The 15,041-nt window shown below is 40.3% G+C and overlaps 1 protein-coding gene across 1 annotated transcript in view; it reads left to right on the forward strand.

The window, feature by feature from the left end:
- RTF1 (RTF1 homolog, Paf1/RNA polymerase II complex component) overlaps positions 1 to 14,369 on the forward strand; it is a 29,194-nt gene extending 14,825 nt beyond the window's left edge. The window contains exons 10-18 of the mRNA XM_053474512.1: positions 1,699 to 1,786; positions 1,982 to 2,089; positions 3,000 to 3,077; positions 7,838 to 7,959; positions 8,400 to 8,457; positions 8,929 to 9,006; positions 12,260 to 12,355; positions 12,436 to 12,541; positions 13,718 to 14,369. Of these exons, the coding sequence (XP_053330487.1) occupies positions 1,699 to 1,786; positions 1,982 to 2,089; positions 3,000 to 3,077; positions 7,838 to 7,959; positions 8,400 to 8,457; positions 8,929 to 9,006; positions 12,260 to 12,355; positions 12,436 to 12,541; positions 13,718 to 13,824 (841 nt within the window). The 3' untranslated portion in view covers positions 13,825 to 14,369. The remainder of the gene's footprint in view (positions 1 to 1,698; positions 1,787 to 1,981; positions 2,090 to 2,999; positions 3,078 to 7,837; positions 7,960 to 8,399; positions 8,458 to 8,928; positions 9,007 to 12,259; positions 12,356 to 12,435; positions 12,542 to 13,717) is intronic.
- The last annotated feature ends 672 nt before the right edge of the window (positions 14,370 to 15,041 follow it).

Here is a 15,041-nt window from a genome sequence, read left to right on the forward strand (position 1 = left end):
AAAAATATCGCATGTAATTGATTATAAGACGACCCCCAAAAAATTGAATGTTAATTTAGGGGGAAAAAAAGCCTGAATATAAGACTACCCTATAAGAGAAAAGTTTTACTATTTTTTAATGATTTAACTATGATTGAGAAAAATGCATTTTTTTGTTTTTATTTCCTTGTTTTCATTTGCCAACCTGCCCCCCGTTCTGCACATCTGGCCCCCGGATATGCTTTATACCCTTTTTATGCCACTTTGCCCCCAGAAAAGCTTTATACCCCCTATATGCCACTCTGCTACCAGATATGCCACTTTGCTGCCAGGTATGCCTTATACCCCCTATATGCCAGTCTGCCTCCCTGATATTCCTTTTAACACCCTGTTTGCCACTCTGCCTCCCTGATATTCCTTTCAACCCCCTGTATGCCACTCTGCCTCTAGAAAGCCCATACACCCCCCCATATGCCACTCTTACCCTCCCCCGACTTACCAGTGCTTCCCTAGACTTCTCCCCATGCTTCAGATTCCTTGGTGTGTATTGGTGGCAGCTGGTGAAGGTCTGTGCAATGTGCCGGCAGCAGCGGAGGTTGTCTGTGTGTATCGCACAGATCTCCACCGGCTGACGGAGAGGAGGATCCAGGTCCCCTCTATTTGAGGTCTGATTAGAAGACAAACTTGAATATAAGACAATGGTTATTGTTCAGAGCATTTGCTCTGAAAAAAAAACTTGTCTTATAATCGAGCAAATATGGTAAATGGCTTGATGGGGTAAGTTGAATTGACTGGCTTCAAAGATGTCCCAAATAGGATATGGGCACAGGATGACCTGATGCAAAATTCCAAGCTACTAAATTGAAATGCACGTGTCCCTTTAGTCCCCTGACACACCTAATGCATGTGTGCTATCACTCAGGAGATGTTTCTGAACACATTTGTTACATTTTTTAGTACATTTCTACCTGAATCTGTGTGAGAAAAGAAAATCACCTTTTTACCACTTTGATAAAGGCTGGCAGTAAAATGGCTGTTTAAAACGCATCAAAGTACCCCAATTTGAATACTCTGGATTGTCAACTTTTGAAAAGTGTGTACAAGGGTGATTTAGGGACAGATATCAGTGTTACAATGTTCCTATTGCTAATTTTGGGGGGTGGAATGAAAGAATTCTGTTTTGAGATAGTAATGTTACTTGTACTTATTATCCTATAACTTAACAAACCCAAATACGTAAAAACACTTCTGTATTTGTAAACTCAGGACAAAGAATCTATTTGCCAGTTTTCATTAGCTTTTTAGGTGAGAAATGTTTTTCCAAAAAGTCAGATTTTTTTTTTTACATTTTTCACTATTTTTTTTTCATAGTAAATTAGATAATATGGTCACAATGATATCTGCAAGTCCTTTTTGTCCTAAAAAAAAAGAAATTTGCAGCTAAATGCAATCACAGAAGGGTACAACATAAATAATAATAATAAAAAACAAACAAAAAAAACAGCTTGGTGTTTGAGGCATTTAATTTTTTTTAACTGTGTGTGTGTGTGTGTGTGTGTGTGTGTGTGTGTGTGTGTGTGTAGGAGGGGGTCATGAAATTTAAAAGCGACCCTGCATTAATGACGTGAGAGGATGTAGCAACCATGAGGTGAATTTTGACTATAAGGATATTTATAGCCAATGTTTGGATTGGCCTAAAAAATTTCATTGTGTTTTTAGGCATGGTAATGACCAACGGGTCTTCCGTCTAGAATTCGTCTCTAATCAAGAATTTACAGAGAGTGAATTTATGAAATGGAAAGAGGCGGTGAGTGTAATGCTAAATACTTGTATTTAAAACCAGTAAAGTGTATTTTCATTTAAACCCCTTTTTTATGCCTACTTTTCTAAGTCTGTTTTGCGACGTGCTTGGTTAAACTACTTAACTTTGACTTATCTTTAAAGCCAATCATTATGTTTGATCTTTAAATTACAATTTACCTAGATAATTTTTGTGTTACAGATGTTTTCTGCCGGGATGCAGCTCCCAACTCTAGATGAGATCAACAAAAAAGAAGTGATCATTAAAGAAGCTATGAACTATAAATTCAATGATCAGGATATTGAGGAAGTGAGTTTTTTTAGAAATATACATAAAGAAACACTTTGGCCTCCAACCCAAAGTTTAAAAAAAAAAAAAAAAAAAAAGTGTAGCATGTATGTAGTATTTTGCCCCCGTACACAATTAGAAACCTTTTCATGTGTTGAGATATTCTGCTCGGAGGAGGTTGAACATGAGTCAATGTGGAAGGAATTCTTCTTAAAATTGCATAATTTTGTTTATAGCTTTATTGGTTTGTTTTTTTTCCAACATTCAAATGACACAACAAGGTGGAAAAGGTTGTAAATGGCAAAGCGCCCAGTTAACAAAGAATTTTTGGAAATACAATACATCTGCAACAAACCATTGAATATAGCTTTAAAAATATGTATACATAATATGAAAAGAGAATAGCGCACTGTCTAAATTACCAGTACAGTTTAAGTCATGATACCACACTGTAATGAATAATGTAAATATTCATACTTATTAATTTATCCTTAGTGGTCCACCAGTAAACTTCTGATTTGTATGAAATGCAATATAAGCAGATGGTTGACCAAAGATACAGCAAAATGGCTAAAAGCTCTGCTCACTCGGGACTAAAACCCCTTGTCCCAAAGGAGTTAAATATGCGTTCTTTAACAGTATAAATAAATAGCTGCAGCTACCCACTTCCTCTGTTGTCCAGTGATTTGGTTTGAAGCAGCCAATCGATGGCAGGAAATCTCCACCTTGTTAAAATCATTGTGAATACCTTCCACACGTGTGTGTAAAGGGGTGGGATGTCTCCTTCCACTTTTACTATACACTAGCCTGAGTGCATCTGTTTAGGTCAGTTTCTTCTTTTTCATAAGTAGCTGGAATAAGGGTTTATATGCTTGCTTTACTTAATAGCATAATTGCTTCCCATTGATACTTCCCTCATTCATTCTTGCAGATTGTGAAGGAGAAAGAACGGTTTAGGAAAGCTCCACCAAACTACGCCATGAAAAAAACGCAACTCTTGAAAGATAAGGTACAGTTCTTTCTTCAATAACCTATCTTGGGCAGCAATGACTAATCGATAACAAGATTCTATTTTATCGAATATAAGATGAGGGTTTTTACCTGAGGAAATTTTCTGTAAAATACCCCATGTCTTATAATCCAACCTTAAATAGAGGTCGGACTTTAACGCTAAAATTCAGATCCCCTGCAGTGCTACAGGGGACCTGGATCCTCCTTTCTGGTAGCCGGTGAATGTCTGCGATGCGCAGATGTTAACCGGCTGCCAGAGAGGATGATCCCACGCAGTGCTGCAGGGGACCTGGATCAACCTCTGCTGCTACTGATGCTTCCGCCGAGGCTTCTTTGATGGAGGGCCGATGTGGCATGACCTTCTGGTGCCCCATCGTAGAAGCTCCAGCAGATGTGCCAGCAGCAGTGAAGATTGTCTACACGCATCGCACAGACATTCACTGGCTGCCCCCACTAGACATCAGGGAGTCTGGCATGGTGGCGTATAAGGCATAGCTGGGCGGCAGCAGAGTAATTCATAGAGGGGTATAAGGCATATCAGGGAGGCACAGTTGCTTATCAGTGGTATACAGGGGGCTATAAGGCATATCTGGGGGGCAGAGTGGCAAGACCTGGGGTCAGATGTGCATAACTGGGGGGCAGGTTGGTAAATAAAAAATAAAAAAATTAAAAATAAAACGAGGCATTTTTTTCAACCAAAGTTTTATTAAATATGGAAAAAATGTATCAAAAAATAATCGGCCAACTAATTGATTATGAAAATACCCATTAGTTGCAGCCCTAATACAATGCGAGTCTTTCTTCGGTATGTTAAAACAGATTTAGTTTTGTTTGCCAAGTTTAGTTAGCATGGCAAACACAAATTCTGTTTGAGGATGTAGTAATAAGTATGTATCTCTTCTTTCCCTGCAATCCCTTACCTAGACCAGTTTGTTCAAACCTCTGGGTTCCCACCTAGAGCTGCTGTGGAAAGCACACTACATCATTAGACACTCCATTTGCAGAAAAAAAGAAAGTTCTGGTATGATCACACAATCTGTGTGGTGGCTTATATAAACAAATAAGGTGGCATTGGGAGCCCGGTTCTGCTTCGTATAGCCCTCCGAATTTGCCTGTGGTCTCATTCCTTTTCCCTAACCTTGTTTCTTGTAAGGGGATTTTAGGACACTCAGGCAGACCTCTTAAGCAGAACAGTCCTGGGAGGAGAATGGGCCTTAAATTCCGAATCCTTCAACCTCCAGCCCCGGGTACAGCTGTGCTATGTACCACCGCAGAGTTCGATATCCATCGTCCAACCTCCGCTCTGTCTGGACCAGCACTTATAGCTCAGCGACTCATTCCTCTTTGAGCTGCTTCCCCAAGGTCGGCATCAGCAACTTCCACTGGAGCCAGAACCTTTCCTCGAAGGTTGGGAGGCTTTTCCCTTTGCACTTAATTTCCAAGTGGAGAACCTCGCTTCAGAGATTCAGGCGGGTACAAGTCCTCTGGATCAGCTCTGCATAGCTTCTTCCCATTCTCTTTCCTGGAGATAGATCCCGGTGGAAACTGTGGGGGTCACAACCTCCTCTATCTATTACTGGTGGAAATTAGTTCTGGGGATTGGCCGGATAAATGTCTGTCGTGGAGGAACTGGGGGTTGACTTAAACAACTTATTAATGCACCGTGCGGTGGGGTGTGATATTAAAGTAAAACAATGGCGATCACTCCGTGGCTGCAGATCCTGGATGTCTGCCAGGGATAATCCCCTCAGCAAGTGATGGGATGATATACTGCTGGGGATAGACACAGAAGTCTTTACAAATTCAGGGCCCATAGTCAATAGGGAGGAGGCTGGGTGTCGGGCATCTCCAAGGGCTCCAGTGATGGAGGGTTCTGTCACAATTTGTAGTCTGTCACCAGGGATTGCAGGGAAACGTAAAGTTTGATTTACCAAGAGCTGCTTTTCCCTGCTGATCCCTGATGACAGGCTCATTTCTTTCCGGTGTTTTTTTTTTTTTTTTGTTGCATCTACGTGGTTTCCTGAGGTGGTCTTTCTTATCCACTGAGGGTCACAAGTGAGGAGGGGTTTTATAATTTGTTTTCTACCTTATTTCTGGTACGGAGATCTGTAGTGTGTCACCAGGTATCAGAAGGGAAAAGCAGTCTCAGTGAATAGAATTTACTGTTTCTTTTTTTCTTTGAACTCTCTCTGTGGAAACTCGTTACACATACATATTGATTTTTACCTCATATGGAATACGTCTTAAGTGGTGCTCACACCCAGTGCAAGCTGCCACACTACCAATGTCACGTAAGTGACTGAGTTCTGACCTTTCGGAGCATGCCGATCCTGCTTAAAGAAATTGGGCAGGTCCACCCTGCCCTTTGTGATACCCCTGTGTCTGAAAGACAAGCACACCTATTAATGCATCCTATGGATGCTGTGTTTGCGTGGCACAGTCCTCCATAATTCAAATGGGCCAGTTAGGGAGATCAGAGAGCTCTCTTGTAATAGCCTCCTGTCCTATGAATTTCCCATACTAGAAGGTGCCAAAATAATGTTCTGACCCTGCTTAACTTCAAATCTGAAACTACAAAAATAGCAGCCATGTTGCTTATGAATGTGCATGTGTGTTCCCACAATCCCTTTTGCAGAGTCGCAGCCTATACACAAAACTTTGTGGCAGAAGAAAAAGCACTATTGTGGCATGCACACAGCTCTCTATAGAGATCCTGGTTTGGGGCTCCCAGCAGGATTCGCTGTGGATAATCACAGTTTTCAGTGATAACCTCATGATTTAAAAAAAAAAAAAAACGAGTTTTGGGCCTGGATCTTCCCCAAAACATGTCCCGCTATGGTTTTGGTACGAAAGTTGATTTTTGGGTAGTGACACATACCAGGAGCTGTAAATTCATTCCTTAACTAGAATGGATGTGAGAATTTTTTTTTTTTTTTTTTTTTTTATATAGAAAATTTAGATATGATCAAAACAATGGCATCTAAAGAAAGCCCTTGTCCAATAAATATTTTTTGTGGGTACACTGAATGAGAGAGAAGAAAATTACAGCTAAACACAAATGCCGCAGAAATGTTAAAACAGCCATTGTCACGAATGGGTGCAAAAAATAAAACTGTTCGTGATAGCTTAAATATGTTTTAATACCAAATTACACACTATAATTATAAAAATGGTATCTAAAGAAAGAGGGAAATTACAATTGGGAAAAACAAGATAAATTTGAAATACTCAACCTCAATACTCAATACTCAAAATAAACTATATTCTGCGCAGAAAACATGTCCATAAAAACAACTTTGGTGCGGAGGGAACTTAAGACGAGTGGGGCTGTTTTAGCCACAAAAAACTATATATATACCGTATTTGCTCGATTATAAGACGACCCCGATTATAAGACGACCCCCCAAAATCAAAATATTAATTTAGGAAAAAAACAAAGCCTGAATATAAGACTACCCTATAGGGAAAAAGTTTTAACAGTAAATATTAATTAATGTAAATTATTTTCATGTTTAATAAAAGCTATGATTGAGAAAAATATATTTTTTAAATTTCCTTTTATTTGCCAACCTGCCCCCCCCAGTTATGCCACTCTGCCCCCAGAAATGCTTTATACCCCCCTATTTGCCACCCTGCCCCATGATATGCCTTATACCCCTGTATGCCACTCTGGCATATAGGGGGTTAAAAGGCATATCATGGGGCTGAGTGGCATATAGGGGGGTATAAAGCATTTCTGGAGGTATATAGGCATATCATGGGGCTGAGTGGCATATAGGGGGTTAAAATGCATTTCTGGAGGTCCAGAAATGCATTTTAACCCCCTATATGCCACTCAGCCCCATGATATGCCTTTTAACCCAGCATGTACTGGCTGCCTTGGCTTGATAGGAGTGTGATTGCTGTTAGCAGTTATATATATATATATATATATATATATCAAACTGCTAACAGCAATCACACTCCTATCAAGCCAAGGCAGCCAGTACATGCTGGAACCTGGGGATGATAGCAGTGGGATTACAGCCTCCATATGCCATGCTACAACCCCCACCCCCTTACACATCCATGCTATCACACACACACTCACACTCATTCACAAACATTTAAATACTCATTCATTCCCTTAATCACACACACTTCACACATACTCAAAAACCCTCCCCCACCCCCTCACCTGAACTGCAGATCTCCCACTCGCAGACTTCTGCAGGGGACCGGCTGTAGCAACTTCTCTGGCCCCGCCCTCAGAGGAGGGAGGGGGGAGATAGAGTTCTGTGAGGACGCTGCAAGCTTCCTGCCCTGCTTCTAACAGAAGAGACGCTGCTCGCGACCGGTAAGCAGCATGGCGCCAGCATTTTTTTGGGGTCTGATTAGAAGACGACCCCGATTATAAGACGAGGGGTATTTTTCAGAGCATTTGCTCTGGAAAAAACCTCGTCTTATAATCGAGCAAATACGGTATTTGGAATCGGATGTCCAATTTATTATCTTTTATTTACAGTTTACGCAGCGCTTAATACAATACATATATTCAAGGGCTATGACAAGAGGAGAATTGACAGACTAAGACAAACCGATACATTAGGTGGAGAGAACCCTTGAAAAATATCTTCAGCTCTTTAGCCTTTAAGCAGTTAATGTGACATGGAATACTTTATGCTAGTGATAGTGGGCATTTATTACAAGTTTTCTTTGACTCAATGTTTGCCTCTGTCCAAATTCTATGTAAGCTATAAACATTTGGTGGTGTTGTAGGCCATGGCAGAGGAAGCCGGAGATGGTGACAAGGCAAAGCAAATCCAGGACCAGCTTAATGAATTAGAGGAGCGGGCCGAAGCTTTAGATCGTCAAAGAACAAAGAACATATCGGCTATCAGGTGAGATAACGTGACCTCAAGTAGCGTTCTTACTACAAGACTAAGATCCAGATCCGCCGACAAGACCTTCCGGTGGTCCACCATAGAAGTACGGAGCAGCAGAGGTTGTCAACGCGCATCGCCCAGACATTCACCGGCTGCCAGAGAGGAGGATCCCCCTGCAGCACTGCAGGGGACCTGGATCCTTCTTTCTGGCAGCCAGTAATATTTACTAGTAAAACTTCTTTCCTATAGGGTAGTCTTATAAAATATATACCTTTTTTTCCTAAATGAATTTTCAAATTTGGGGGGGGGGGGCGTATGGTTGTCTTTTATAATCAAGCAAATACGGTAGTTTTCAGAACACACAAAAATGTATATTAGTGTTTCATTTATAAACCCCTAGTGCCGTATGCCTGATAGCTTGTAACACCAACTATTTTGTGTTCCACTTTCCTTAGCTACATAAATCAACGTAACCGAGAATGGAATATAGTGGAGTCAGAGAAAGCATTAGTGGTGAGTATTTACTTATTTTATTTATTGAGCTTCAAAATATCATTTTGTATAGTTTCATGTAGTTTTTGACATTGCTTGCCATAGAAACTCTTAGAATTCTCGGTTGCTAGATAAAATTGAGTTGTACTGGAAGTGCGTGTTAACGTGTTATAGTAAGGAAATCCGGGTCTTCTTGCAGTCTGCTTGCGGGTTTACTCTTGAAGGGTTGATATTGAAATTCAATATTTGACAATATTTTGTCTCACAGGCTCTACTACTTTTTTTGTCTATGCCTTTCACCCTTGATATGTTCTGTTAACAGACATTGGGGGTCCTATATTACCAGATACTGGCTTTTAATGATACTTGTCTAGGCTGCGTACTTGGTTTTGAAACCGAAATAAGTTTTGTTCTGTTTTGTCTCCAGTTCCACCAGGTGATATGAATCCACATTACGTCTAACGTATTTTTCTTTTTTTTTCTGTTGTCCAGGCAGAGAGCCAAAGTATGAAGCAGCAACAGATGGACCCCTTTACCAGGAGACAGTGTAAACCTACCATGGTGTCCAATGTAGGTTTATTTATATTTTTTGTTACCTAGACATACCTTGCCATTTGAATCATCTTCAATTAATGTAGCTTCAAAATGTTTTAATATTTGTACCTACAATTATAATACTATGTTTTTGCAGGTGAGTACATTTTTTTAATCATTTTTATATAACACGTTCCCTTACCAAATCTGTGTGATGTATATCCACCCTGTAACAGACCTTGGTACCCTGAATGGGTAAATCAACTAAAGCCGCCTTCCTCCACTATTCTGGCAGCTGAACCATTCGCTTATTATCGTCCGCTAACGCCGAGACTAGGTGCTTGAGGGTAAAATCAGAAACTCGGTGTGATGGAAGAAACACCAGTATTTAAACAGTACAAGGGGGTACAATAGTCACGGCAAAACAGACACGGTACTCAATCAGGTCTTCCTGTGCACGCGGCTCAGTATTTGCACTCAGCCCGCTAGGGAGTCGCTATTGTAGTCTGTGCAGAAGATGGTGAACACGGCGGTTCTCTGAAACCAGTTTAAATGGCATGGATGAATGATCTTGGTGAAAATGATTGAAATTACACTCTAAATTATACGTTTAAATTAAAGATTATTATATCTTAAAATAATAGATAACGCATTTGAAATGGTGCACAAAACAACAAAGAATTGGTGCACCCAATGTCATGTGCTGCGTGTGCGAGTAAGCCATTGGCCATCGGTGGCTGCTGCAATACCGCCTGCATCTTATCACACTCTGCATAGTCCACAGCATTACTTGGCTATTTTCTCCCAATTTGTTGTTTAGTTGGCCTTCCCTTTCATTGTTTGGATTATACCGTATTTGCTCGATTATAAGACGAGGTTTTTTCCAGAGCAAATGCTCTGAAAAATACCCCTCGTCTTATAATCGGGGTCGTCTTCTAATCAGACCCCAAAAAAATGGCTGGGGCCATGCTGCTTACCGGTCGCGAGCAGCGTCTCTTCCGTTAGAAGCAGGAGGACAGGAAGCTTGTAGCTTCCTCACAGAACTCTATCTCCCCCCTCCCTCCTCTGGGGGCGGGGCCAGAGAAGTTGCTGGTACAGCCGTGAGAGATCTGCAGTTCAGGTAAGGGGGTGGGGGAGGGTTTTTGGGTAAGTATGTGTGATTAATGTGTGAAGTATGTGTGATTAATGGAATGAATGAGTATTTAAATGTTTGTGAATGTGTGTTTGTGTGTGATAGCATGGATGTGTAAGGGGGGTGGGGGTTGTAGCATGGCATAGGGAGGCTGTAATCCCACTACTATCATCCCCAGGTTCCAGCATGTACTGGCTGCCTTGGCTTGATAGGAGTGTGATTGCTGTTAGCAGCAATCACACTCCTATCAAGCCAAGGCAGCCAGTACATGCTGGGTTAAAAGGCATATCATGGGGCTGAGTGGCATATAGGGGGTTAAAATGCATTTCTGGACCTCCAGAAATGCATTTTAACCCCCTATATGCCACTCAGCCCCATGATATGCATATATACCTCCAGAAATGCATTTTAACCCCCTATATGCCACTCAGCCCCATGATATGCCTTTTAACCCCCTATATGCCAGAGTGGCATATAGGGGTATAAGGCATATCATGGGGCAGAGTGGCAAATAGGGGTGGTATAAAGCATTTCTGGGGACAGAGTGGCATAACTGGGGGGGGGGCAGGTTGGCAAATAAAAGGAAATTTAAAAAATATATTTACATGAATTAATATTTACTGGTAAAACTTTTTTTCCTATAGGGTCGTCTTATATTCAGGCTTTTTGTTTTTTCCCTAAATTAATATTTTGATTTTGGGGGGTCGTCTTATAATCGGGGTTGTCTTATAATCGAGCAAATACGGTAGTTAACAAATGGGGCAGTTGCCCTGAGGCCCCTGGTGGCAGCAGGTCTGTAATTGCTGATTACTTGATGCAGTGTAATATATATATGTAATATATATATGTACGTATATGGACAGCAGGTACACAGAGCTTGTTGTCGTGTGGGGTCCCACTTGTTGCATTGGGTACTTGCAAGAATCATGGACGTTCGGAAGAGTGGTCAAAGATGGCGGATCATGTGTCTGGATTAGCCAGTAAAAGGCTTCTTTTGTAGTCACATGTTTTATGTGTATTTGCTTTTTTCTAAGACAAGGTTTTTTTTCAGAGCAAAGTAAGTTAATTGACAGTATTGCAGAGCTCTTGGAAAGAGGGGTCCACGCTGCAAATATCGAGTCTTTGCATAAACATAATATAACTGTCAATAAAAGCCTTTTACACTGTGTGGTACCTGTGGATTATGGCTCTTTGAAGCATCTTTTCTCATGGCCATTGTTGTTTTTTTTACCATGGATTCTAGTCAGTCAGGTATAAAAATGTCTAGTAAACTCCTGCTGTTTTATGGAAAGACTGGTTCTTGTTTCTGTGGAATGGGTTAATTCATGCATCTGCATGACACTAGTGTGAAAATTATGGCAGTGTATACGGACACCCTTTTGTTTTAGGGGAGGGCAAATTAGGTCTAAAAAAATATTTGCACCGGATCCCATAAATTCTTGGTAAACAGGCAGATCCTGCCCTCATATACCTTGTATTACGTTTGTTTATTTCATAAACATTTCACCTCCGATCTGGCATTTATTGTCCAAATCAGGGAATCACATCTTGTTGTTTTGTCCTCCTCTGCACAGATTAATATAAGTGTTATACACCACACAAGCTAGAGATGAGTGATGTGAGAAGGCTCTTAACCAGTTGTATGGAGGGCTTTATTATTATAACCTTATAATAAAGGTACTATACGTATTCCTGCTACTGCTTTATTCACTTCATCCAAACGGAGATGCTCATCAGCTCCACCATGGATGGGTTAGAAGAGTTCTTCCACTCGCCACTAGAGGGAGCCCTGACTCTGCAAAACAGAGCAGTGTCTGCTCTGTAAAGTTTACACTTTTCAAACTTTACAGAACAAACACTGCTGTTTTGCACCTCTCTTATTTTTACCTATGTTAATACCAGTTATTTAATGCTTGCTCTCTTGTTTCTATGTTAGAGGGAGGTGTTGTAATATTTCCCTACTACATGTGCGCTATTCGTTTTTCAATTGTCGTCAGTTTGCCTTCTTTGGTACAGCAGCTTTCACAATATTTCACTATTAGTGGATTTAATACAGTATCCCATACAAATATCTGCACTTATAAGCAACTGTTATTGTTACATCACTTGTTTTATGTGCCAGACAATTTACTTTGAATGACTTATACTTTTTCCCAGTCCAGGGATCCAGCTGTTCAAGCTGCTATCATTGCACAGCTGAATGCCAAGTATGGGTCAGGAGGTAACATGGAGACTTCCAAAGAAAAGGGCATGGTAAGAAGATTTTGCACCTTCTTATATTGCACAGATTGCAATCCTGAATATGTTTAACTAATTTATTTGTGTTATTTTAGAATCAAAACAAAGATGGAAACCCCCGATCAACGAGTGACCTCTCAGAGGACCTTTTTAAAGTCCATGACTTTGATGTAAAGATAGACTTGCAAGTCCCTAACTCAGGTTTGTAAACTAAAGTTAAGCAGTCTAGTTTCTCTAACTCTAATTCTGTGCTGAGTTTAATATTTAACTTTAGGCATAGCTGGCTGCCAAATCAGGGGTTAGGGGTAGAATCTTCAGTATGATGTCTGGCTTTCTGTTGTGCCATGTGAAGTGTGCTTTTACACGGTACCTGCAGTAACCTGATTTGGTTGGCGTTTCCTTCTTCCGTTCACCTTTGTGCAGTCAAACTCGGTGAGGCAGTGTTCATACAATATGGTAGCAATTCCTAAACATTTTCTACAATTTTTGTACAACCCCTTGAATTAAAGCTTAAAGTCTACACTTCTGTTGCAGCTCAGTTGTTTAATTTCAAATCCATTGTGGTGGCGTAAAGGGACAAAGTTATGAAAATTGTATTTATGGCCTCAACTGAACGCGTGCTGTGATGAGCGGCATATGACATATGACATATCCTGGCAGAGAGGGCGATCCTGGTCCCCCGGATCTGGATCTTAGTCTTGTAGTCAGACCTTTTTTTTCAGAGCATTTACTTGGGTGGGTGGGGTCTAATGAGCAAATACTGTGTTAATATATGTTTGTACATGTGTGTGTATGTGAACTCCCTGGTATTACCTGCATATACCAAATATAAACATTCACAGTGCAGGGTGTATGTAAAAAAAAAAAATAATAAATAAATAAATGTTTGTGATCCCCTAGACTTAATAACCAGTTAACGGTCATTCTTCTTCACCAAACTGTCGGTTAAGTAATATTATTGCAATTTCTTCTCTCACAGCCCATGAAATCATGCCACAGAATCTTAATCTGGTTGACTTCAGCCATTCCAGAAAGCATATTCTCTTTTGTTGAAACCATTCTGTTTTTACTCTTGTGTTTTGCTTTGGCCTATCGATGCATTCAACTTCTGTTCTGATGTTCTGTTGGTAGACAGATGGTCTTACGTTCTTCTGCCAAATGTCATGATAAACTTTGGAATTATTATTGCAGGCTGTCCAGGCCCTGAGACACAATTTTAACAGCAGTGGCTTCCTCCTTGGTATCCTCCACTATAACAAATGCTGGACCACCAATTTAGGAAAATTCTTGGGACTTAGGGGTTAAATTGGAATATTTTGTGTGTTTCCTAAAACCATTCCTCAATCTTTTTATAAATAACATTTTCTCTTCTTTTAGAGTCCAAGTCGCTTTCTATTTCCTCCAAAGCTCCCCCAGCAAAAGATGGCGCACCCCGCAGGTCCCTAAACCTCGAAGATTACAAAAAAAGAAGAGGTTTGATCTGAGCCTGGACGACCTGCTGCTTCTGACTTTGCATGCCCAATTAGTTTTGGTACATTATACGTCCATGTATTTTCCCACAATGGACTTGAGAAGCAGCACAGACTGAAACACCAGCTTAACTGTAACATAAACCAATGGACTGTAGAACCTTTTCAACTCACTTGTTTTGTTTGTTTTTGTTTTTTGTGTCTTCTTGAGGTTTACCACCTACCACTGTAACATATTACATGGTTGCTCTGAAAATTATTATTATTTCATCTGGATTAAGTGCTTGTATGACACAAAGGTCTTCGCACCTGTCTGAATAAATCACCTGCACTTTGTTCTTTAATGAAAAGTATTGACATGCTTTTTTTGGGTGTTTGGTGTCTTTGCGAACAAACTGGAGTGTTAGTCTTTTTTAAAGTTATTTTAAACCTGTAGTAAAGGTTGTCCTGGTTTTTAAGGTTTATTACAAGCTGTAAATAAGCATGTGAAAGTGTAAGGAAGATATTCATTGCATATGATTCTTCTAATAAAAATAAAACAAAGCGTTAATTTGCATCTATTAACATTTTCATATTGCTTCCCCAGTAAAAATGCATTGGGTTTTATGTTTGTGACATTTAATATCTATCAGCACCTCTTATTTAAACTTATTTTGTGCATGTCTCTTGCCTCCAGACAGACTTGTTCATTATGTGTCTTACAGCTATGAGGTGTGAAGGAAGATTGTTGCATACCTTTCTTACCATTTTTAGTTGTATAGACACAGATTGACCTGCTGATCTCTTTGCAACCATCATTCTTAATGTTTGTAGGAGAATTATCTTACAGAAAATGCTTTTCTTCCTTTCTTTGCCTGGTCTCGGTAGATTTGATATATTATGGGTAAACCTAGCCAGAAAGAACCAGGGTCTACAGTTTTTTTTTGTTTGTTTGTTTTTTTTCTTGTTGTTGCTATGGGAGGTAGGTAAGCATCTCATCGCTCCCAAGCCGGATACTTGAGAGTACTCTGATGCTTAGACAATGCACAATTCCTGTTTACCCCTTTCATTACGTGTACGCTCTGCTACCCTCTCGTACGCTCTGCTACCCCCGGGACATCTTTACCTCATTCGGAAATGCATCATCTAGGGACAACCCAACCATCCGTATTCAACCAAAGCATTGATTAGGAAAAAACTATCAACCCTTTTATCGAGACACAGACTTGTTTGTTCAGACGGATCCTTTGTGG

This window comes from Spea bombifrons, chromosome 9, assembly GCF_027358695.1.
Source record: "Spea bombifrons isolate aSpeBom1 chromosome 9, aSpeBom1.2.pri, whole genome shotgun sequence".
Lineage (NCBI taxonomy): Eukaryota > Metazoa > Chordata > Amphibia > Anura > Pelobatidae > Spea > Spea bombifrons.